This window comes from Psammomys obesus, unplaced genomic scaffold, assembly GCF_907164565.1.
Source record: "Psammomys obesus unplaced genomic scaffold, mPsaObe1.curated_primary_1811, whole genome shotgun sequence".
Classification (NCBI taxonomy): Eukaryota; Metazoa; Chordata; class Mammalia; order Rodentia; family Muridae; genus Psammomys; species Psammomys obesus.
The window spans coordinates 5244037-5269062 of NW_026590859.1; the positions used below are offsets into that span (position 1 = coordinate 5244037).

The window sequence follows — 25026 nt, forward strand, 5'->3', positions numbered from 1 at the left end:
CCTACATTGTCTTGGGGTGGGTAAAACCCCACATCTTTTATTTTATGGTTTTAGAGACCATGTTTAAAAACACTTATTTTAAATTCACCTGGAGAATCCAACACTCCTAAACTGAAGAGGTCCCACGAGTGTGTCTGTGGCTGTTGTTCTTGCTGAGGAAGGGCATTTGTGGGAACCACCCATAGGTACCGTGGGGCCCCTGAGTCCTGGCCTCCTGTCATAGAAAGATAGGGTGACAGAATGAATCTGGGGGGAGCGGGAGAGATGGCTTACGGTTGAGTCCTTAACACTCTCAGAGAACCTCAGCTGTGTTCCCAGTGGTCACACAGTGGCTCACAGCTGCCTGTAACTCCAGCTTCAGGGGATCTGATGTCCTCTTCTGGCCTCTGTGGGCACCTGTACACAGGTGTACATGAACTCTAGCAGAAGTTAAAAAACAGATATTTTAGAAGGAATGACCATTTGTGCAGTCAATAATAAGAAAAACAGATCTTCTTGTTATTAGTGTTTTGTAATATTGAGACACACACACACACACACACACACACACACACACACACACATCTAGGGCACTAATTTCATCCTATCTTTATTTTGGAAAGGAATTTTTTTTAAGTTAGAAATCCACCTTGCTATTATGCAAGTTTGCTTTGATTAAAAAGATTACTGGGGGTTGTCACGTGGTCTCTCCGTGGGTCACATTATTCGATCTGTCTTCTCTGTGTAGAGTGACTGCTGTCTGTTTCCTTGTTGTTTATCTACTGAGATCTCACTCTCCTCAGGGGTGTCGTTCCTACTCCAGTCTTCATGTCTATGTGCTCATGTGTGTGCGCGCACACGTGTCTGTGGGTACAGGTATGTGTACTTGTGAAGGCCAGTGTTTAAACACCTTCATGGAGCTCACAATGGTTTGTAGCTCCAGTTCCCCAGGACCCATCGCCCTCTTCTCGCCCCTTTGGGCTCTCCACCCATGTGATGCACAGACATGCAGACAAAACACTCATACACATAAAAGAAAAAATCATAAAATAAATGTTTGGTTTTTTTTTAAATGACAAATGCTGAGAGGGGGGAGAGAAAAACCATGAGGTTTGTTGATTCTTCTGCCTTCTGGGTTTATGTTCGTTTTTGTGAGGCCACAGAGCTGTGCTCCTAGGGCTGCAAGCTTTGTGTGCCAAATCCACACAGCCAGGAAGCACTCTGGACAGGTGTGGAGAAGGCCCTTTGTAAGACTTTCCAGAAAACAGAAGTGGGGTTTATCTTCCAGGCTTCTTGTGAAGAGGTTGCCCGGTACGTGTGAGCCTGGGGACCTCACGGCTGCAGCCAGCTGCTGAGCCAGGGCAGGGCTCCGCAGGGAGACCCTGTGTACCTGCTCTGTAGCCTTTCACCCGGCTGTGTGATAGCCTGATCAACCGCACAGGAGGCTACACTCCATCCTAAGCCTGCGAGATGCTCTCTACCCATCTTTTTGTACTTCTGCTTCCGCTTCTATCGGGGCGTGCTGCGTGGCTGGCTAGTTACCTTGGTGATTCACATCCGATCCTTCCGGCTGGCCGAGCCCATCCTCTCACGCATGCTCATTGTCCTGAGGCTGAGAAGGGGGGTGGAGGCTGGGCTTTGGCGTTGTATGACACTCATAACACAACTGCGCGGGTTAGGAGAGTGTGTGCAGTGACTCTTGGCCCACAGTGAAGGGAGAAGGTGACGCAGCCGGTGTCGTTTAAGTGGTTTTGAAAGTGTTGTCATAGTCAGAGTTGTAGGGAGAGGTGAGTTAAAACGAGCTGCAAAGTCGTTTCTGGGAGTTAATGTTGATTATCCTGTGATTTGACTTTTCATTTCTTTAAATACCTAGAATAACATGTTCAGTCGCACTCACCTTGTAGACGGAGGACGACACCAGCCTTTCTTTCTTAAAATCTGGTCTTGATCATCTGGCGATGTGTTTAAAAATATCTTCTTGTTTGGGCTTGCTTCCACAACTGATCTACACAGCCCATAAGCGTGCAAGAGAAAAGGACATGGAGCCTGTGGAAGATTGTTCTCGGAGATTGGAGAAAAGCCTCGTCACCAAGTTTAACAGAACTTAGAGTGCATTTCAAAGCAGGTGGCTTTTTAAAGGTACACCATCAGTCAGAGGGAGGACATTTAACCCCCACATACACTTCTTGGTGAAATCCTTTTAAGACAGCTTAGGATGGTTCAGAAGAGGCGCAGATGAGGGAGGGCCTGGTGCCAACGACACTTCAGCAAAGTGGTCTCCTCACAGCCCTTACACTTTTAAGAAGACCCCAAACTTTTATTCCCCAGTCTCAAGGTTTCTAAGTCACCTCATGGCCACCACCACAAAGACTGGTGTTTTGTAGCTGATTCTTCAGTTGTGAGTGCTTTACTGCTCATACAGAGAGAGAGAGAGTGGGTTCTAACCACACACGTGCTAGCTTGAGAATTCAGTGTCCTCTGCTGGTCTCTGCGATGTTTAAGCTTCTGAATGTACCCTATGGAATTTTTGTCACTGGAAAGCATGTTCTGTTAAATCCTGGGAGCTTGCTCATCCCCAGGAGGTAGGAACGCCTCTCTGCCTGGTCAGGTGTGCTTTACATGCTTCCTCAGCACAGAGCCCAGCTCCGCCTCCCTCACCAAGGCCCTCGGCACATTACCTGTACCACTAGTTAAAAGTAAGTTTTCAAAGTCCTACTGTCACTTGTCGTTGCATTTTCAACTTGTGGGAAGGCATATTTGTATGTCTCCTAATGACATTTCCTAGAATTGCATTTTATAAAGCACCCGTGGAAGCACAGCCTTTCTTAAGCAGATGATCTCCTTCTTGTATAACCCTGAACGTGACTCTTGCAGCAAGTGCTCGCTTAATCTAAGGGAATGTCACTGTGCAATAGCTGTTGCAAAACCATGGCGATGTTTGTGTTGTTAAGGACAATTATTGGTGAAGACCTCTAGTGTACAGTGCCTGATACGTCCTAAGATTTGTTCAGTTATCTCTGAGGCACTTACTGAAATTGCTGCCGTTAGGCTGATTGCTGAGAAAGAGGTTGCTGGAGATCCAGTGGGTGCCGGGGCAAGTGCTTGATGAGGATGAAGGACTGTTGAAGAACGGTGACCCTTTGCTCCAAGGGCAGCTAGAGACAAACAAACAAAACAAGCCCACGTTACTCAGAAAGGGCAAGTTTGCGTGACTGCTTGGGAGATGTGTGATAGTTGTGTGTGTGGTGTGTAGGCTGGTCAAGAGTGTGCCACTGTGTAAGTCAAAGGACAACTTTCGAGAGCCAGTTTTCTCCTTTCCCGCGTTGAGGCAGGTCACTCTTCTCCCTCTCTGTGTAGATAAGGTCAGCTGGTCCGTAAGCTTCCCAGAGAACTTCCTGTCTGCATCTTCCATCCCACTGTAGGAGTGCTGGATTGCAGATGCATCTGGCTTGTCACATAGGTTCCAGGGATCTGAACTTGGGCCCCCAGGCTTCATGGCCAGTGATTTGACCCACCAATCACCACTCATTCGTTAATTCACATTCATTAACTCTGATCTTTAGTGGACACACATTGCTTATGAGATACTGTGCTCAGCGCCAAACAGTAGCAATAGCTGTGGTTCCTGCTCCTCCAGATGGGTATGAGATTAAGGAGTAGCCCCTGAATAGGAATCCATGCTCCACAGAGCAGGAGGAATCTTCTCATCATTAACTGACAACTCTTTATATGATTAAGCAGCAGAACTGAAGTGAGGGTCTGGGGGCAAAGAAGTGACCTTGCAAGGGTCAGCGGGTACCTAGGAGCACTGTAGAAACACAGGGGGAGACAGCAAAGGAGAAGGCATCGGTGGTGGTTATGACAGAGCTGGTGCTTAATGGAGACTCCAGACTGCTCTCCATGGAGACTCGGAAATCATTTCCAGGGACAATGACACACTGCAGAGTGAGTGAGGGCTAGTGGATCCCCCTTTCTTTGCACTCATGAGGTTCCTATTCTTCTAACAGCAGGTTTTCTACAAAGAACAGAAGTGGAAATGGGCCGGTTTCTAAATCTGAATGCTGATCTCTAAAATCCAAAAATATTAACTTCAAATGCTAGGCAGATCTCATTGCCTCCATTTTAAAATAATTTTTAATTTCACTTTTTGATAATAGATGTTTTACCTGTATGAATATCTCTATCTGCTATCCTCAGAGGACAGAAGAGAGACAGAAGAGGGCATTGGGTCTCCGGTAACTAGAGCCACCGAAGGTTGTGAGATGTCGTGTGGGTGCTGGGAATTGAACCCTGGTCCTCTGGAGGAACAGCGGGTGTTCGTAACTGCTGAGCCATCTTTCCAGCCCTCTAACTACCTTCTTCAGTTTACATTTGCCTGCCTCAGTGGCATAACTTTGTTTTAATAGGTTAGTTATTGTTGACGACTGAAGTCACCAGACTGACCATACCACTGTGAAAATGTTGCTATTCCTTGAGCAATTTGTGGTCACAAAAGAGAAACACACAAAGCAGAAATAATACCTCATCATAATCATAATAAAACATCATTCATAAAAGTATAGTCAAAGCCAAAAATTAAGGTCATTGTTTGATATCCAAACTAAAATACTTACAGAGAAATGACACCGTGTCTGTTTAACTGCGTACCCCCCCACAGGTCACGCACACTGTGACCCTCAGGAGACAGAGCTCCATAGGATGGCGTCTGGGCACAGAAGATGTGCTTTCACAGGGACATGCAGGGCCCTAGCCTCTTAGTTCTCAGCTGCTCGTCCCAGAACACACCCTTGTCATTGTTACTCCTCTGTGCTCTTCTCCAGAGAGTCGAGTCAACAAGGCCATCTGACCCCAGGCTGGACCGTCCAGAGCCATGCAGGGGCTGAATGAACTCTTTGTGGCAGCTGCATTGCTTCAAGTATTTTGATGAAGCAGTGTGAAGCTGAAGCATTGATTTCTTTAGAGTGACGCTGTGCTTGTGCCCTGTGATACATACATCGCTTTAGGAAATGGGAAAAAGGCCGTGGAATTGATTATCTTAGGCAAGAATGACTACTCCTTAAAAACAGGGTCTAAGGGGCTTTCATTGTTAATATTTTGTGATTCAGGAAAAAAAAACCCACAATTAAGGATAGGGAGCATTGTGTTCTTAAGTTCTTTTTTTTTTTTAATCACTATGTTATAATAAAATCACAAATAAAAATATTGAACAGGGAAACACTTGCCTGATCCCAAACTCAAGGTCTGTGGAATAGAATAGCGCCACCTTCTGGAAACTAGTGGAGCCTGGAGGTAAATAAAGAGGGCTTGTCTTCCAATCTACAGGCTACTCGGAGCCCAGGGGGGGCCACCAGGCTTGCTAGGCTTGATGTCTCTCACCTTAACTAAGGTCTTCCATGGTGCATGGGTGGAACACTTTTGTTGATGTTCTCGTCTGAGTATTGTCCCCTCCTAATGTTGCATTACCCCGTTAATGGCACTGAGAGGTGATGCCATTATGGGTCACCAGATCACAAGTGGTTCATTGTCTCGGCTGGGTTTGGTGCCGTGAGTGCTGCCACTCTCCGTTCTCTCTTCCTTTCCCTCCATCTGTCACGGGATGGTGCAGCGTGAAGGCCCTAACAGCACCCCCCCGGGTTAACTCCCCGGCCCACGGGAGCTGCGAGTGAGTGCCGTAGAGGTCTGTCCTACAAGTATAATGGCCTCCACCCTTCTCAGAACAGCTCCTGCTCCTCGCAAGAGGCCCAGGAGATCTGGCTTGTTGCCTGCTAGTGTTCCATCTTAGGAGGGGATGGAAGGGTCATTAGATTGAGGCCGCTCCCTTCAGTAGCTCCTGACCAGCTGTGTGTCATTCTGCCTTAATTATACCTGGACTCATGGTCCCAGGAAGTGCTAGAGTATACAGACTGGGGACAGTTCATTGACAGATGAACTCCATACATGCAGCAAGTTGTCACCATCCAGGCTGGGGTGAGGTTTTTCGATACTGTGGCTACTTTGGGATCTCTGTGCTTTCGTAAGTAACCCCTCCTTCCTGATGTTTAAGTAGGCCCATTGATTTCCCAAGCTGAACCTTGGTTTGTTGTTGGCATCCTGTATGGGCAGCATGCCCTCGACAACAGACTATAGGGCTAAAGTAGAGGTAATGAGATGATGGTTAGGAGCTGGGCCCCTGGGTGATAGACAACTCCATCCAGTGAAAGGCAGCGGGCTTTGGAGCAACACAAGGCTGGGTTTGCATTTGAGCCCTGCAGCCTGTGTCCTTGTGTGACTTGCCCTGTTTCATTTTCCCTACTGTAATGTCTCTGTTTTAAGTCGCTAGGATTTCAGAAAAGATGCATGGATCTAGCAGTCACTCTTGAATTTCTGGGCAGATTGAACTTGATGGCACTTGAATCATCAACTTTATTACGAGAAAGCAGATGGAGACAAAGCTTAAATCTATGCCCAAGGCCTGATTGATGCCCTGGCCCAAATCCAGGTGTCTCAGCTCACTAGGCATCTACCTGCAGAGCTTTAGGGTGGGATGGTGCAGTCATGGAAGCTACCCAATGAGGCTGAGGTCTCACTCAGCTCCTCCAGTAGGATTTTTTGAGTATTCCATAAGTGAGTTGAGATGAGCATACTGACCGAGCAGTGTAGGGCCTCCAGAGTCGGAAAGTCCCTTCCCTGTGGCTGTTCTCCAGCCTCTCCGAGCTGTGACTTTTGGGGAGCAGGCAGGAAGGGTCTCTCAGTGCCTGATATAGGGAAACTTCCCAGCCGCTGTGCTCCGGGAACTCACGTTGTGGCGAGAACCACCTCCCAGTGTTTCCAACAGCCTGAACCTTCCTGAGTTACATTTTTAGTAGTTTAATCTGCTAGATTGGATCAAGGTCTGGCTGAGTTTCTCTTGCAAATGCCAGGGAGGGAGGGGGTTCAGACGGACAGACACACACAGAGAAAGGCAAACACAGAGAGAAACAAGAGGCTGTCACACAAGCCAGAAGAGACTCAGAAAGCTCAGCCTTGGGAAAGTTGATGAGGTTCCTGAAGCTGTCTGCCTCCACCCTCTCTGGTATTTTTATTGCTATCTGTATGTTCTCTTGTAATGAGCCAGAAAGCTCCTAAAATGGAAAGAGCTTATGTGCACATTTTCTATGGCAGTAAGAAAAAAACAAAGTGGAAAGACAGTTCCCCAAGTCAGTGGAGAACCCAGGAAGGAAAGGGGAGGGTGAAGCTTCCTCCAGCCTGCAACATAAACAGTGAGAGGAGGGAAAAAAAACTGTGGACATGGCCATGGAAAAGGTACAGGTCTTCTGTCTTGGACAGAGGAGTCACTCGATGTTCCTTGATCCTTTCTGGTTTTTAGATGTCATTGCCGTGTGTCCTCTAGGCTGGCCTTGGGCTATCAATCCTATCTCACCATCCCAAGTGCTAGGTTACAGGGGTAAGCTGCCCCTCACAGCAACGTTACATTCTTAATAAGGGACAGCTGGACAAATTCCTAAGCAGCAGGTAGAAAATTAATACTCTTGACAGTCAAGGGAGGGAAAAAAAGAACTTGCTCTTACTGCAGAGGACTAGAGTCTGGTTCCCAGCACCTGTATCAACTCACAACTGCTGCTAACTCCGGGAGATCTGACACCCCCTTCTGGCCTCAGCAGGTACCTGCACAATGTGCACATACATGCATTTAAAAAGAAAAATATTAATTTCCCATTTTAAAATACCCCCTTAAACCAAGTTATTTTTATTATTCTGTTTGTTTTGAGACAGGGTCTCTCTGTGTAAGTCCTACAACTTACCATGCTGGTGTTGAACTCACAGAGGTCCACCTGCCTCTGCCTCCCAAGTGCTGGGATCAAAGGCGTGCCCCACCGTGGGCTGCAAATCAAGGTATCTTAACATTACTGGATATACTAACTTGTGGAAGATTTGTGCATCATTTAGGCTGATTTATGTGCAACTCATAAGTCTTGGGTTTGAGAAAGTGAGTAGTGTGAATAGTCGTCCGACAAAGGTTTTGCTCTTTGTGTTTTTTCTTCTTAGATCATCCAGCTGCCAGTATTTCATTTTAAAAGTGGTAATTAAGGAAGTGGAAAAAAAACTTTTTCTGTGGCTCACAATCACTAAAATTTCTGGGTTAAACATTTTACCCAAACATAGGCCTTTTGGTGACTAAGCCAACTCACCACCTTCCTACTGTAACATCCCGTTTAGAAGGAAGACGTAAAATGTCATCTCTAGCTTGCGGGCTGTCCTAAAATCAGTGTGTCTGTGAGTTTGTGTGTTAGGTGAGTCCTAACCATTTGGATGAAGTTGGAGGGAGGTTGTTTCTGTTTTCCTTCTCTTTCCTTTTTCTTTGTAGTGTGAAAGAGAAAGTACAGGGAAGGAAGTCATTTTGATTTTAGTGAAATGGAAACACTGGAGAAACAGAATTTGCTGGTGCACCCAGCTTAGATAGCATATCACTGTGTGCTCTAGGCTGTCCTCAGATTGTGTGTCTATTCACAATATTCACCTGCTAGAGCCCTCTTCTGCTGTACCTGTTCCTTTAACATGTAAAACTCTTTATGGGGCATCAATTTTATGTTTATAGGAGTGTTGCGTTAATATTTTATATTTGAATGTAGTGTGCACTTGCTTTCTCCTGGTCATGGGTTGAAATTTTGCATACCCTCAGTGTCTATGCAGCTGGTCCTATGTCGCTTGCCCCTGCTCTGCCCCACAATGCATTAGGCCTGCATGTAAGAACTCTTTTGGGTGATGTGACATGTTGTTTTCTAACCATGTGTAGCCTGTCAAGCCCCAACTTAAACCATTTATGTTGGTTTTAGTCAGTGTCCTATCTCTTATTAAGTTACTGGTCATCTTCTGAGTGAGAGACCATGGCCATTGGAAACAGTCCTGTTACCATGGCCTCGTCAATCCCCGCTCCACGTCTTTCATGCCTCTCTTTCCCATGCTGCCCTCATTTAACACAGCAGTTCCCAGCTGCTCCCAAATTGCACATCTCTTGGGGCCTCCAACCACCCATTCCCCCTCAGCCTTTTGACTGACCAGTCAACTATGAACATAGGCCATCTCCTCTGTAACTATAAGCCAGCTCCCACAGAGTTAGGACCCAGTCTTAATCACACCACACAACCTAGTTCTCCTAGGCTCCTCACAAGGCCTTGACCACTCTCTGGCCCCCATCCACATGCTGCCTGATCCACTCCAAGCATTCTTTGAAGAGTGTGCCTTCTCACAATGTCTTGGTACGCCTCACTTGAGTCCCCTCTGCCTTCTCACCTTCTCCTTCCCTCTGTGTTCCTCTGTCCTGCTATCACCTACTGCGAGCACCTGTCTGTGTGAGCCTCTTTTTCCTGTTTAAACACTGTGTGTGTGTGTGTGTGTGTGTGTGTGTGTGTGTGTGTATGATTGTTTATGTGAGTGTGGACATAAGTATGTTGGAGAACAAACTCGGGTGTCAATTCTCATCTTCCACCTTTTCTTGAGATAGAGACTCTTGTCTGAGGAGGAGTCCTATGGTTACAGAGGTGAGCTGTTACAGAACTTTCACACGGGGATCTGAACTCAATGCAAGCGCTCCGTACACCAAGGCATCTCTCCCCTCTCGACGTGAGGATTTCTCAGGTTAAAGTTGGATTTCTTAAGACATGGCCTTGACTACGTATTTGGGCAAATAAGCTAGGGTTTCAGTGTTTGGCACTTTATGCCTACCTCTGTTAGTGGACACCGAATAGAAGAAAATGTGGAAACGTGCAAAGCAGATTCCCACAGCATGGTGAGGGCAGCACACAGATTGCATTTAAACAAAAAGGGTTTGTTTGCTTACTCTTTCTGGAGACGTAGGACTTAACTTGATGAGATCATGGGACTTCCTCAGAGATAATGAAGGTATCATTGCCTCTACACACCATTGGGTCCCTGCAGACCCCCGGCTGCCCGGTCTGGTCTCGAGTACCAGACCATCCTACTTATGACCCTAAAGTAATAGTCATGTCCAGAGTCACCCACTTCCTGTCCAGATCCCATTGGATGGCACAGGTTGACCTGCAGCGGGCTGAGGTACACAGTTCTCTGTGTGGGGCAGAAGCAGTCTCTGACTCGTACTTTTTCAGTGGGAATAGAAAGAGATTTAGTGCACAAAAAGCAGTTGAGTTCTGAGAGTCAGACAGTCATAAGTGTCAGAAGAAACAGGAAATGTGGACAGTCATCGTGACTGGAAAGGCAAGGAAGTCTCCTTCAGAAGCACACACCCATAAGATGTGCAGGGATAAAGGCAGAGCACAGATTGAGGGAATGGCCAACCAATGGATGGTCCAGCCTGAGTCACCCCGCGGGAGCCAACCCCTGAACAATTGGTGTAGCTCTGCTATGCTTGCAGACAGTAGCCTGGCATGGCTGTCCTCTGAGAGGCTCCACCCAGCAGCAGATTGAGGCAGACCGTAGCCCTCACAGCCCAGTGGTATCTTGTGGAGGAGTGGAGGGAGGGATGGGGTCCTGGCAGGGACAAGGATTCCACAAGATGACCAACTGAGGTAACTAACCTGGGCCCAAGGAGGCACACGGAGAATGAAGTACCAACCAGAGTGTGAACTTATCCTTGAAAGCTTGAGAATTGCCTAAGTGAAAATGAGAAATCTGCTGTGAAGAGCCTGGTTTCATGGAAGAGGCTAACAGATTTATGCCGTTAAGCCATGGTTGAGCCAGTGTGTTATGGACTCAGAGCTTGACTCTTCGGACTGTAATCGAGGTGTCCAACCTTGCTTTTCCCTTGCAGGTGGATCAGACATTGAGTATCTGGACTTCTACAAGCCTGTGGTGTGGTTCTGGATTCTTGTTGGGCTTGCTTACTTTGCGGCTGTTCTGAGCATGATCGGGGACTGGCTGCGGGTGATATCCAAGAAGACAAAGGAAGAGGTGAGTGTGAGGGTGCGTGGAAACAGCATCTGGTAAAAGGGTGGCTCCACATTCTTCTAAAAATATTTAGAAATTTCAACTCTTGCTATTGATGCTAGCATAAAACTTGCTGATGGAGCAATAGAAGTAAGAAGTTATAAATTTCAGTTTTTGCTGAATACTTGTGCCACCAGCTATGCAGGAATTCCACTTGTTGGTAAAGAAAAGGATGTAATTTAAAATATTTTGTTAACTATATTTTTATTTTGTGTTCTTTCTTTCTTTTGTTCAATGGCACGAAGTGAAGTCTATTCCATAACAGAAAGAAAATATTTGGGGCTGGAACACACTTCCACGGCAGAGCACTTTCCCGGCAGATATAAAGCCCTAAGTTCAGTTCACATCAATAGGGGGAAAATGTATCAGGTGTCACAGAAAGAATAATGAGCGATTGATGTAACTGTGATTTATTTTACTTTTCCCACTTCCTTCCTGTTTTAGCTATATAAATGTTCACATCTGGACATGCACATACATACTGGGAAGCTGTATGCACTGTGGCTCTTCAAATTTCAAGTATTTAGAATTTTACATATGTTTTACAGCAAAACAGATAGCAATGACCTGAGAATTTTGGTACATGAAATTTGGGGAATTTAAATGTGTAAGTGTTAATACTAAAATTTTATTCCTTGGCTGTTCAACTTTGATTTTGTGTTTATAGCTCCAGAAGTACAATTGGCTGGAGAATGACCGAGTTGTATTTTTTTAATGAAGTATTTTTTTTCGGGTGGGGCTTGTAAACTTTGCTAAGTGTTTAGGGGAGTCATGGATCTGTGACTCGCCTTCTTAGTTATCCTGTCCATTTCACTATCTGCTCTTCATAGGACAGAATGCACTGGGGTCAAATCTTTGGCTGTTCCAAGCATACTCTCTTTAAATGTTTATCCAAAAGAAATGGAGTAAGATAAGGAATAGTGAATCTGAATTATTTTTCACCAATTTTGTCTTTATTGTTTTTGGAACATGTCAAGTCATACAGTTTTTAGTGATACCTAGGGTATCTTGGTAACCAGCAATAATTTGAAATACCCAACACTACATCCCACGGGTACCATATTGGCTGATTGGGATTTGATATATTTAGTCCAGATACGTTCATCTGTGTCTCAGTTATAATATAAGCCAAAACCTTTTTATTGTGAGAAAATCAGCAAGGCAGAATGTTCAATTGGGTCAAAGTCCCCTTTTCAGTGGGACCTGAGTGGATCTACCTACATCTTGGGCTTGAGGTAGAGTGGGTAGTGAGGGAGAGGGAGATGCTTATTAAAACTTTGTGTGTACTCTTTTGAATCTTGACATTTTCAGGGATAAGAAGCTGTAATAGGAAAACATTTCGGATAGGAGTTAAAAAGAAAACAACTCAGGTGTTCATACAAAAGTGCACCAGCTGCACCACACAGCAGCACATATGCGCGCCCACAGTGTTCTTAAAGCTTGAACTTTGACGCTTACAAAAACATTATTGTGTGACAGACCTACACATGCTGTTACTTGAGTACATATATTCATTGATGCTACCACAATCACAGACAGGCTCAGATGCCACTGAGGCATAACGTAGGGAGGGAGGATTTTATGTCTTTGTATGATCAATGAAGTTGCTGTAGGGTACGTGTTTAGGTTCGAAATCTTTGTCCTGGTGCTTTTGAGATGGGGCAGGCTGACAGCTGGCAGTGCACCAGCTCACTTCTCCAGGCGACTGGCATAGCAACTATAGTTGTGTGCAGGAAGACCACTATTTTCTCACTGCTATGTAAGCCACTAACTCTAAAAAGTTTCTGGCAGGCATGGTCTCTGGTAAGGCCTCTCCCTGGCTTGCACGTTATCTCTTTTTTTCTGAATCCCCACCTATCCTTTTATCTATGACCACTCATGGAGAGAAAGAGGCAGGCCAGCACCTCTTCTTTATTCATTGGATTTGGGCATCGGTCCTTTTATTTTATTTTATTTTTACCCCTTTAATCGCTTTTGAAAAGCCCTGTCTCTAGATCCAGTTGCCTTGAGGGTCCTGGCTTCTGCATGGGCATTTACGGAGGATAGCAGGCAGACTCTGTCACTGTCTTGTCAAATAAACTTACATTTTTAACTAAATGGGTTTATTATATGTGGACAGTGAGGTCATGTGCCCATTTATGAAGGATTTCCCTGGCTCTCAGCTAAAAGTATGAGTGTGTTTTTATGCTAATTCACCATGGAAAAGGTTAAAGGAAGAGGCTATTTTTTTTTTCCCTTAGCACAGCCCTTTGGACTGATACCCAATGTTCTGAGTGGCATGTGCTCTCTGGAAACAGCATCTGTAGTGAGTCAGGGGAAGAAGGCTGTGGGCAGAGACAGTGTAAGCCTCAGCAGCTCCAGCTAAAACCATGGAAAATGAATTTTAGTTTGAGCAGGTGTATATTTTCTGATTTTTTATGCAATTTAGGGAAATGAAGAAAATGGCCACAGACTCAGCAGAGAAAGAAGGCACTATGTAACTAATTTGGGCATCAGGAAACAAGTATTAATAAATTAAGTAATGCTTAACTATCTAGCACAATGAGAAGATAATAGATAATTTAAATTTTGAAGTAGCCTGGTGAAGGGTATCACCCCAGCAAAGCCAAAATATCGGCTCGGAATCCTGCGACTCACACACCCCACAACCAGAAGGAGCAGATTGAGTTCCTCAAGTCCCAGCATTATATTGATATTTTGAAATATGGCTGAGCCATATTGGTAAACTATGAACATATATAGATAACTATATGAAGGCTTATGTCATTTGAAATGTCAAACCATATGCTGTTTCTGCCGAAGACTCATTTTAAAGGAATTAAGATGTTTGGAAGTAAAGAAAACTGTTGTTTTCCCCCAGCATGCTGAAGTGAGCTTGCTGGTATAGCAAATCCATCTGAAGCGCTTGAGGAGGAAGTGAGTGGTTGGAAAAATGTGACATTGATCCAGAGGCGCCATTGCTTCACTGTGCTTGCTCTGCATTCCTCAGGGAAGGCAGTAACAAGCTCAAACTTTTTTTTCCCTTGAAGACATGTGCATGTCTGAAAAGTGTTTGCGTCTTTGTTATTCTTTAAAGTTTCACCAGAAAGTAGATAATGGTGAACAGTAAGCATTAAAGACTAATTATGTTCCCTATTAACCCATGTTCCCTCTTCTATAAGGACATCATACTTCGTCTAGGAAGTGGGGATCATTTCATCACGACAGGATGTGATATCATATTACTGATACCCAAGGCAGGTATAATAAAAATAAGGTGTGCTCATGGCATGCAGAAAATAAAATCTCTCCTTGCTTAGGAACTAAATAGGGAAGCATGAGCCCTGACCCAGACATTGCTTAGTCATTTAGTGTTTACTTCTGAGTGGTGGAGCTGTGGCTTCTGGGTACACCCTGAGTTGCAGTCCCTATGAGGTAGGCAAGTGGCGTCCCCTCAGGGAATGACAGTTCTGTGAGTGGATGACCTAGCAACAATGTTTGGAAATACTATTCTTTCAGGCTCTGAAAACACTGTGTGGATTGGAAATGCCAACTTTGATGAATTAAAATGATCAGCCTCTGGGGACTCTAGTGCCCTGAATCCCTGAAATACTGTGACCTGGTCCCAGGATTATGAGGTGTCCCTAGACTATGAGGGGAGAAATGTTTTGTCCTATGGACACATAGTGGCATCATGGATCTCTGTAGTTTGCTCAGGGGGGCAGAGATCCTGTGAAATAACTTAGGGGTTCTTTGTCACCTCCAAAGATAGGCAACTAAAGAAGAAATCTGGCTCAAGACAGGAGTTTTGCAAAATAGAAGCTTATCAGTATCTCCTATGTAAGAAGAGATATGGAGAGAGTGGGCAACCTTGCCTTGTCCCTGATTTTAGTGAGATTGCTTTGAGTCTCTGTCCATTTAGTTTGATGTTGGCTATCAGCTTGATGTATATAGCTTTTATTAGATTTAGGTAAGGGCGTTGAACCCCTGATCTCTTTAAGACTTTCATCATGAAGAGGTGCTGGATTTTGTCAAAAGCTTTTCTGCATCTAATGAGATGGTCATGTGATTTCTTTCTTTCAGTTTGTTTATATGGTGGATTACATTGATAGATTTTTATATGTTGAACCATCCCTGCATCCTTGTGATGAAGCCTACTTGATCATGGTGGATGATGTGTTTGATGTGTTCTTGAATTCAGTTTGCAAGTATCCTATTGAGTATTTTTGCCTCAATGTTCATAAGGGAGATTGGTCTGAAATTTTCCTTCTTTGTTGAGTCTTGGGGTGGTTTAGGTATAAAGGTGACTGTGGCTTCATAGGATGAGTTTGGCAATGTTTCTTCAGTTTCTATTTTGTGGAATAGTTTGTGGATTATTGGTGTTAGCTCTTCTTTGAAAGTCTGGTAGAGTTCTGTACTGAAACCATCTGGTCCTGGCTTTTTTTGATTGGAAGACTTTTGATGGCTGCTTCTATTTCCTTAGGGCTATAGGGCTGTTTAAACCATTTACCTTCCCTTTATTTAACTTTACTAGGTGAAATCTTTCAAGAAAACTGTTCATTATTTTTAGATTTTTCCAATTTTGTGGAATAGAGGCATTTGAAACAAGGCCTAAAACACACAAAAAAATATACACATGGAATCTTCTCCAAAGTTGACCATAGAGTAGGTAACAAAGCAAACCTCAACAGATACATGAAAATTGAATTAACCCATAGTTCTTTATCAGATCACCATGAATTAAAACTAGACCTCAATAACAACAGAAACAACAAAAAGCCCATACACTCATGAAAACTGAACAACTCTCTGCTCAGTGATCATTGGGTAAAGGAAGAAATAAAGAAAGAAATTAAAGAGAGAGTTCCTAGAATTGAATGAACATGAGGGCACAGCGCACCCAAACTTCTGGGACACCAGGAAAGCAGTGCTAAGAGGAAAGTTCCTAGCACCATAGTGTAGTGCCTTCAAGAAGAAGTTGGGGCCATCCCATGTTAGCAACTGAACAGATTACCTGAAAGCTTTAGAAAAAAAAGAAGAAGCAAACACACTCACAGATGGCAGGGAAATAAACTCAGGACTGAAATCAGTAAATCAGAAACAAAGAGAGCAACACGAAGAATTGACGAAACAAGCATTGGTTCTTTGAGAAAATCAACAAGATAGACAAACCCCTAGCCAAACTAACTAAAAGACGGAGAGACAGTATCCAAATCAACAAAATCAGAAATGAAAAGGGGAACATAACAACAGACACTGAGGAAATAAAAATAATCATTAGGTCTCAGAGTTAGGGTTACTTCAAAAGCCTGTATTCCACAAAATTGGAGAAGTGATTTCTAATACACGAGGCTTTAATGTCCCATTTTACAACAGCTTTGACTTCATTCTAAAAGCCTCAGGAGTCACTGGAGGATTCTAGGGAGGTGGAATGAATGATTTTGACAAGAGTGAGAAAGGTGAGTTTGAAGAGACAGAGGAGAGCTCAGCTAGGAAGAATTGGTTCAAGGAACACAGAATAAAGATTCTTTGGTCATCCCCATCCCGAAAGGCAAAGAGGATGGACATCAGAAGAAGAAGAAAACAGGAAACAAGTTCGGGACCTGCCACAGAGGGCCTCTGAAAGACTCCGCCCTGCAGACTATCGATGCAGATGCTGAGACTTATGGCCAACTGTTTGGCAGAGTGCATGGAATCTTATGTAAGAAGTGGAAAATAGTAAGATCTGGAGAGGACAGGAACTCCACAAGGAGAGCAACAAAACCAGAAAATTTGAACACAGGGGTTCAAATACTCCAACCAAGTACCATGCATGGAGATAACTTAGAACCCCTGCACAGATGTAGCCCATAGCAGTTCAGTGTCCAAGTGGGTTCCATAGTAATGGAAAGAGGGACTGCCTCTGACATAAACTGATTGGCCTGCTCTTTGATCAACTCCCGCTGAGTGGGGAACAGCCTTACCAGGCCAAAGAAGATGACAATGCATCTACTCCGGATGATATTTGATAGACTAAGGTCAGAAGGAAAGAGAGGGGGACCTCCCCTATCAGTGGACTTGGGGAGGGACATGCATGAAGAAGATGGAGGGAAGGTGGGATTAGGAGGGGAGGAGGGAGGAGTTTATGGGGGGGATACAAAATAAATAAAGTGTAACTAATAAAAGTTAAAAAAAAAAAGATTCTTTGGTCATAGTGAAGTAGAGGTCCAAGTATTTATTCCAAAATATACTTGGTGTCTGTGGCTAGAAGGAATAAACTTTGTTACCTCTTAGGTCAATTGCTGAAAATAAACAAACAAAAAACAAATTGAAATAAAAAACAAACAACAGAAGATGGTGTCCATGATTGTAACTTCAGTAGGAGTGTCTACCACAGGAAATTAAGAAATTTGAACAGATGATAAGAATAGGATAATTCCTTTTTGATATATGTTCATTGGTGAACAACTTAAGTATTTAATTAAACCAAACCTCTGAACTGTAAGTCAGCCCCAATTAAATGTTTTCCTTTATGGGTTGCCATGGTCATGGTGTCTATTCACAGCGGTAGAAACCGTAACTAAGACACCCACTGTGTTCTGAAAACTCTGTGGAGTGACATTTCTACAGAGAGTGGGGCCCAAGTGGCAGTAACCAATAGGATTAATTTAATTAGTCCAAGTGATTAACTTAAGTATAAAAAGATGAGTCTGCATGTCTAGATACGTGGGGAAAATGGAGGCTAGGAAGATCATTTGGGGAATCATAACAATGCAAATAACAATAGATGCTGTGAATATAGATAACTGTTGTGAGTATAGATGAATGTCTTTATTAATATTTGTACAGTCAGACAAATATTCATTGAAGGAGCTGAAGCCGAAGGTGGAAACTCCTGTGGCTAAATTAAGCCCATGGTGGCAGATGCTGTTGACAAGGCAAGGGGGTGAAGTTTTGGAGAGTGTTAAAATGATGGATTGCATTGGCTAAAGTCAGTGGAGAAGAAAATTGATCACAGGAAAGTTAACATGATAGGAAGTTTCACAAAGCATCCCTATGGGGTAGCTGCCGCTTGGACGCTTCTTGCTGTGGAAACATCATTCCATGGGGTTTTCAGAACAGCGGGTGTCTTAGTTAGGGTTTCATCACTGTGAAGAGGCACCATGTCCATGGCAAATCTTGGAAGGGAAAGCATTTACTTGGGGCTGACTTACAGTTCAGACTTTCAATAATAATAATAATGGACTTACAGTTCATTATTGTCATGGTGGGAAGCATGGCACATTCAGAGAGACTGGGTGCTGGTGAGGTATCATCGGGAAGAGACAGAGAGCCACTAGGTTCTAGGTTAAGCTTCTGAAACCTCAAAGCCCGCACCCCTCCCCTGCCCCTAGGGACATACTTTCTCCAGCAAGGTCACACCTACTCCAACACACCTCTCGGTGTCACTCCCTGTGGGCATGTGGGGCCATTTGGGCATATTCTAATGTGGTCCTCTAGGTTCATCACACAATTCCTAATATAGCTGTTTTCTTTTTTCTTTTGCTTTACTTCTCATTTCTGCCTGCTTCCCTCCCTCCCTCTCCCTCTGCTTTACTCCTTCCCTCTTTCACTGTCTCACCTCCATTGTCAGATTGTGTGTTTGATGTTGTAGTTTTTACTTTGCTTTCTAACATGTTATAGGGGATGGGCAATACAGGTTAGTATAATTTAAAATCTTTTTGACGTTTTCTCCTATTGAGATAATAACAAAGTATAACCAGCCAAAGTTAGACTACAGACATACTATATCGTGACCCTAAGACTTCTCAGATTTTTATTTAGTGCATATATATGTTAAAGATATTTCTTTGACCCTTACTGAAGTTTTATATGAATGAAGCTACATACATCAAATGTATTCTGTATTAATTTTGTTAAAAGTCTTATTTTAAAAATGGAATTGAGATAGGTGTTGTCATTAATATACTTTTATACCTCAGGCATTCACAACCCATGGGGATAGGGATGCCTCTCATTATGCCACAGGGCAACGATCTGAGTGTTAGACTTTGGTATACCTTGCTGGTTGATATTTGATGCTGAGCCACTGTACCAATGCCAATTTCTTTTCACTGTTGTTCCAGCCTCACCTCTGTGAGTTATTTATGGAGCAAATAAGGAATTGCAAAGGAGCTGGGGAGATGATTCAATGCTTGGTGCACAAGCATGAGGACCAGAGTTCAGATCCCCAGACCCAGGTAGAACAGACGTGGCTGCCCCCTTAATCCCAGCACTGTGAAGGCAGAGACAGAGATCCTTAGAGCAAACTGGCTAGCTAGACCAGCTGGAGCCAGCGAGCTGCAGCTTCAGTGAGAGACTCAGCCTCAGTAGATACAGGAGATGATGATAGACGAAGACATCTGCTGTCAACTTCCAGCCTCAACACTCAAATGCATACATGTGCCCCTGCAAATGTGTGTCTACAAACATGTGGACATGCGTATACTCAGCGTGCACACCACACACATACTCCAAAAAAAAAAAAAAAAAAGCAAATGAATAGAATTAAAATTAAAAAGCAAATACTGAGACAGTAGTTACTCCAGAAGGCAATAGTAATTGACAGGCATCGGGCATGTCTAATTTCTAAGTGTTTTTTTTTTTTTTCTTTTGACTACAAAAGAAATGAGTGGAATGTGGTGGTTTGGATAGGTATGGCCCCTTTCATCCCCTGGCCTCCTGTGTATAAGTGCTTGGCCCAAAGGAAGTAACATTAGGAGGTGTGGCCTTAGTGGAGTAGGTGTGGCCTTAGTGGAGTAGGTGTGGCCTTAGTGGAGTAGGTGTGGCCTTCCTAGAGGAAGAGTGTCACTATGGGGGTGGGCTTTGAGGTCTTAGATGCTCAAGCTCACCCACTGTTGACCCAGTCCCCTTCTGCTGCCTGTGGATCAAGGTGGAGAACTCTCAGCTCCTTCTCTAGCACCATGTCTGCCTGATGCTGCCATGCTTCCCACCGTGATATTGGACTAACCCCTAAAATTATAAGTGTTTTCCTTTGTAAGAGGTGTTGTGGTCATGGTGTCTCTTGAAATTAATGGGAACCCTAAGCTAAGATGGCGACTCTGGAGCTCACTGATTTGGCTCATTGACTGGCTGGCCAGCGAGCACCATGAATCCCTTTGTCTCTAGCTCTCCAGTGCTGTGGTTGTAGTCAGGGACCACCAGTCCTGGCTTTTTCTGTAGTTGCTGGGATAGGACTCAAGTCATTATGCTTGCACAGTAAACATGCCACTCACTGATCCCTCTTCCCTAGGAGACTCTTTCCAAACGAGTGTTTGTGGTTGTTTGAGGCCAAGAGAAGGAGAGACTCTGTGTTCAGTTAAAGTCATATGCTCACCTTTTGTTATCAAAGTGTGGAGGTTTGTCCCACATTCATTGGGTGGTATCCAAACTGCAGTGAGAAAATTTAACTCTTCCCTCTTCAAATTTAATTTGAGCGGATTAGTGATTGCGTGTGCAGGCATGTGCGCACTCCATGAGCCCCTGCACACAGTCTCTTATCACAGAGGGAAGAGACACCTGTTCTTTGGCTAGCAAAAGCGGGAGGCATCAGTCCCAGGACCAGTGAGGTTCTCCCCAGTGCCTTCCCTCTTGGACACACTTTAAGGTCACATCTGTTTCCCTTGTGGCCGGTAAGTCACGGAAATAGAGCTGGCCTGCGAGTGCAGGCAGGACTGATGTGAGCGAATTGGAAGAATTAATTGCCCCTGTGGCCTCCTGAGGCCTCCCTTGCCCTCGGTACACACAGTCACTCGGTGGGAAGAGAGGCTGACACTCCAGTTCCCGTGCCACCACTGCGACCAGAGTCTCTGCTGACCTCTGGGTGTCTAGAAGGAGCCAGAAACGAACCTCTGCTGCCTGGAGCCGCTGAGGCTGGGCTGGGGTGGGGCTCATTTTGTGGGACCTCTACCCATCACGACCGTTTTAGAGGACTTTCCCTTGTCATGTCTCTAGCTCAAGGAAGGAGCTAAAATAGTAGCCACAGTTTGGAAAACTCGGAGTTTATGTGCCAGGTTCATGCCTGTGGTTTCCTTTGGTTTCTCCTTCTCTGACAAGCTTAGGTTCAGTTGTCAGTATTTACCTCCTTCAGGTTCGCTGGTGGGAGTGACTGAGGCAGGAAGGTTGCCTTGAATGAGGTTAGGCCAGCCAAGGCAACATGTGAATTCCAGGGCAGTCTGGGCTCAGAGTAAGACCTTGTCTCAAAAAGTTTTGGTTTGATGACCTATGGCTTTTGGGACCAGCATTATCTAGGTTTCTTAAATTCAAACTTATTTTTTAATTCTGTCTTTACTAACTTACAAAGTAGTTGGATTCCATATGGCTTTTCATATTTCCTTAGTTTTAGTTAACATTCTTCCCCACCTCTTCATCTTCTCCATCTCCACTTAAACCTTCCCATCCCAGAATTCCTCCTATTTCCCTCCCTACTCAGAGCCCGCTTCCCTCTGCCCTGTGGCCCCTACCTAGCCTCCTGAACTCTGCAAGCACTTCCAGCCAAACACAGAAATCTAATGACCCTAGGGTCAGAGCCACGTGTGGTGAAGCGAGAACCTGTGATGTTTCTCTTTTGAGGCCTGGATTACGTCACTCACTATTTTCCAGGTCCACCCTTCACCCAAAAATTCACACTTCCATTTTTCTTCATACCTAAATAAGATCTCATTGTACATACGTACCTCAGTTTTCTTATCCGTTCTCGGTGGTTGGACCTCTGGGCCGATTCCATTTCCTAGCTGTTGTGAACAGAGCAGCAGTAACTAAGGACAGGTACATATTGCTGGAGGAGTATTATGGCTCCTGTGCGGTATTTGATCAAGAGTGAGTTATATTGCTAGTTCTGTTTTTAGCTTTTAAAAAGTTTCCACACTGATTTCCAGAGGGGCAACTCTACCAGTTTACACTCTGACCGTCCGTGTCTAAGGATCCCTCTCCTCACATCCAGCATTTGTTGTCTTTTGTTTTCTGGATGATAGCCTTTCTGACTGGGCTGGGATGGAGCCTTAAATGACCTTAGTGTCAAGGGTCCAGGATATACTGTTCCAAATGTGATTGTTATTTATAAATGCTATGTTTGCTTAGTTTTTCCTGCAGTTCATTCGTTTCTGACTAGACATGGCTTAATGAGGCAGAAGAGGGTTTGGTTTACACGTCTGTATCTTTTGCCTCTGAACTGTCACAAATATGTTCCACTTGTCACCATCTATTACCCATGAATAGTGTTGGATTCTTCTGTGCACTGAAGTGCTCAGGTATGTTTATACCACAAAGCAATCACACGCCTCTGGTGGCCTCCTAGAGAGACTGGTAGTTTGATGAGGTGCTTAGTCTGCAGGAAAGATAATCTGTGAGCCCAGTCCTCTCTCCCATTCTCTTTCCATGGAAGCGTTTGCTTTCTGTTATGCAAATTATATGTGCGTATTTCAGACTCATCTGACAGAAAAGATAAAGGATTTAGTGGAGGGGGATCTTGGGAGTAGCTTGAGCCTCCCTGAGCCTTATTTAAGGCCCTGAAGATGTTAGAATCCAACAGAGGCAAAATGCCCATCAAATCCACCCACTCTAAGCAGCATTTTATTGTGAGAGAGATGCTATTCAACCTAAGATGAATAGTGAAGGTGTCTGCATAGTCCCAGGGAGACTATGTGCCCACAAAGTCCTGAGACAGAGGTACATACTTCATCGCTCCCTCTTGCTTGTCCTAAGTCTCCAGAGTATTCCTTGCTCCCTAAGCACTTTCTATAATACAGGCCTCTTCAAATTACCGCAGTGAGATATAACAGAGACTTCCTGCTGCACAGCTCTGTGCAACATGGGCACAAAAACAGCTTAAACCGTGTTGTCTGCGTGATGGTGTAAGCACCAATGGTGGCCGTCAGCCGGCCTGCTAAGGTGGCAGTGGGGGTGGGGAGCTCCACGTCCCTTTCTGTCTTGACAGAATTCCTTCCTTTTCACACGGTGTGGGTGGATGCAGTGGACAGCTCTGGTCTCCATGGGCAAGTGATGGCCCATGGTTGCCAGCAAGGCAACCAGACACTGGGAGGCACAGCATCAGGGCTCCTTGAGGTCTTGGTTTCTTCTTGTGATGGAAGTCACTGTTCTCCCTAAGTTCTCATGCCTGCAGGGGTGCAGCCAGGGAGGAGGGATCGCTGCACACCTGGCTCAGGTGTGTGCAGTCTCAGTCCTCCCTGCTTACCCCTCCCCCATTGCCTCTTCCGCTTGCTCACTTGCTCTCTGCCTTTTCTTCCTGTATCTCCCCAAAGCAATGAGAATAGAGCCCCACGCTTGTCAGACACAGTGATCCCGGCAGCAGGCGGTATTTCTGAGGACTAATTTCTCGGTGCTATATTTGGCTGTGAACGGCAGCTGGGAGCGCTTGCACAGAGTACAGGAACACTCTGCCTTCTCAGCCCCTCTCTGCTGCCTTCCCTCATTAAAACAGGGTGGAAAACACTGCTGGGTTTAGAAAGAGCATATCCACTTTTACTATTCATTTGTATTCCTGATTGTCTCTGAAAGCTTTCTACTTGTTCATAAAAAGACAGAAGTATGATTCACCACCGCCCCTATTCAAGATCATGACAGCAGGACCTTGGATCCAGTGCTTAATAACGTATCATAATGTAACAATACACAAGATAATATTCACATTATATATCAGCATATATGACACAATATAATATAGATTATTGCATGTAAAACAACTCTGTAATAATATGTTATCAATTATGCATAGTATATCTAATAATGCGTATGTTATTAATATAACTATATCTAATGCTGTTTTGTATCATATGGTACATAGATTACATATTATTCTATATAATTTGTTCTTGCCATGGTCCAGGGTCAGGGGCCCATCATGAGGATGAGCTCCTCTCGCTGGCACTGGAGGCTGCTTGGGGGTACGGGGTGTCCGAGAAGGGGATGCAGGAGCTATATTAACTATATATCTCCAGTAGTCATAAATAATTTACAAAGCACAAATGCAAATCATCCATGTATAGATCAATTTCTAAACACTGTCATCCAAACTGTGTACTGAAATTGAAATTATTTTATGTCTATGCATTGATAGCATGGTTACCATATTCATTTATTTGTTCCTTTACTGTATCTGGGTATTTTTTCCTGCGTGTATGGATGTGAACCATGTGCCTATGGTACCTACAGAGGCCAAGAGAGACCATCAGAGCCTCTGGAGCTAGATGGTTGTGAGCCTCCGAGTGGGTGCTGGCAACATTACCCCGGCTCTCTGAGCCTCTCCCTGGGTGCTAGGCCTGGAACCCAGGTCCTCTGAAAGAGCAGCCAAAGGCTTTGAAACTCTGAGCCATCTTCAGTCCCTGGAAAGCTTACTTTTAAGAGAAGTTTCTGGAAGCAAGCTCTCCTTTGAAAAAGAAGTTGGAAAAATATTTCTTCCTGGGTCTCATGACTATTCTCTTCGGCATGCCTCTGTTCAGTCAGAACATGGAAAAAGTATTTCCGAGCCAGTAAGGCATTGGTTAGGGGATGACTGCGTGAGCCTCTGCAAGCAGCAGCCAGAGTGCAGCAGGGCAGAGACCGCTCTTCCCGCACCCCTTTTCCTGCACCTGCTACCGTGTACTTCACTGTCCAGGGCCGGCTGCGCCTCGGCCGTTAGCGTCTGTACTGTCTGCTAATGTGCTTGATCTGAGACTAGTTTTTCCAGGGAAGCAGAAATTACTTTTCCTGTGATGTCTATAGACAAGTAAATGAATGAATGAATAGATAGATAGATAGATTGATAGATAGATAGATAGATAGATAGATAGATAGATAGATAGATAGATAAATAAAATCCATACCTGCTTTGCCTGGGATAGAATTTCCAATGCCCCAATGTATAGGGAAATATGTATAGGGTATACTAGGCTCCACATAACAGCTTTCGGGTGTAAAACAATCCCTCTAATGCCTCCATTATGTTTCAGATGCTGGTAGATATATTAGTTACTTTTTGCTGTTACAGTAAAACACCCGACAGAAACAACTTAGGGAAAAGAATTTGTTCTTGCCCATGGTCCAGGGGCAAGGGCCCATCATGAAGGAAAGTGGGCATGAGGATGAGCTCCTCTCGCTGGCACCGGAGGCTGC

At 44.5% G+C, this 25026-nt stretch overlaps 1 protein-coding gene across 3 annotated transcripts in view; it reads left to right on the forward strand.

Annotated features, from left to right (window-relative positions):
* Kcnk2 (potassium two pore domain channel subfamily K member 2) overlaps positions 1-25026 on the forward strand; it is a 166870-nt gene that overhangs the window by 123085 nt on the left and 18759 nt on the right. For all 3 annotated transcript variants that reach the window (XM_055609260.1, XM_055609259.1, XM_055609261.1), the window contains exon 6: positions 10745-10884. In XM_055609260.1, coding sequence (XP_055465235.1) covers positions 10745-10884 — 140 coding nt within the window. The remainder of the gene's footprint in view (positions 1-10744; positions 10885-25026) is intronic.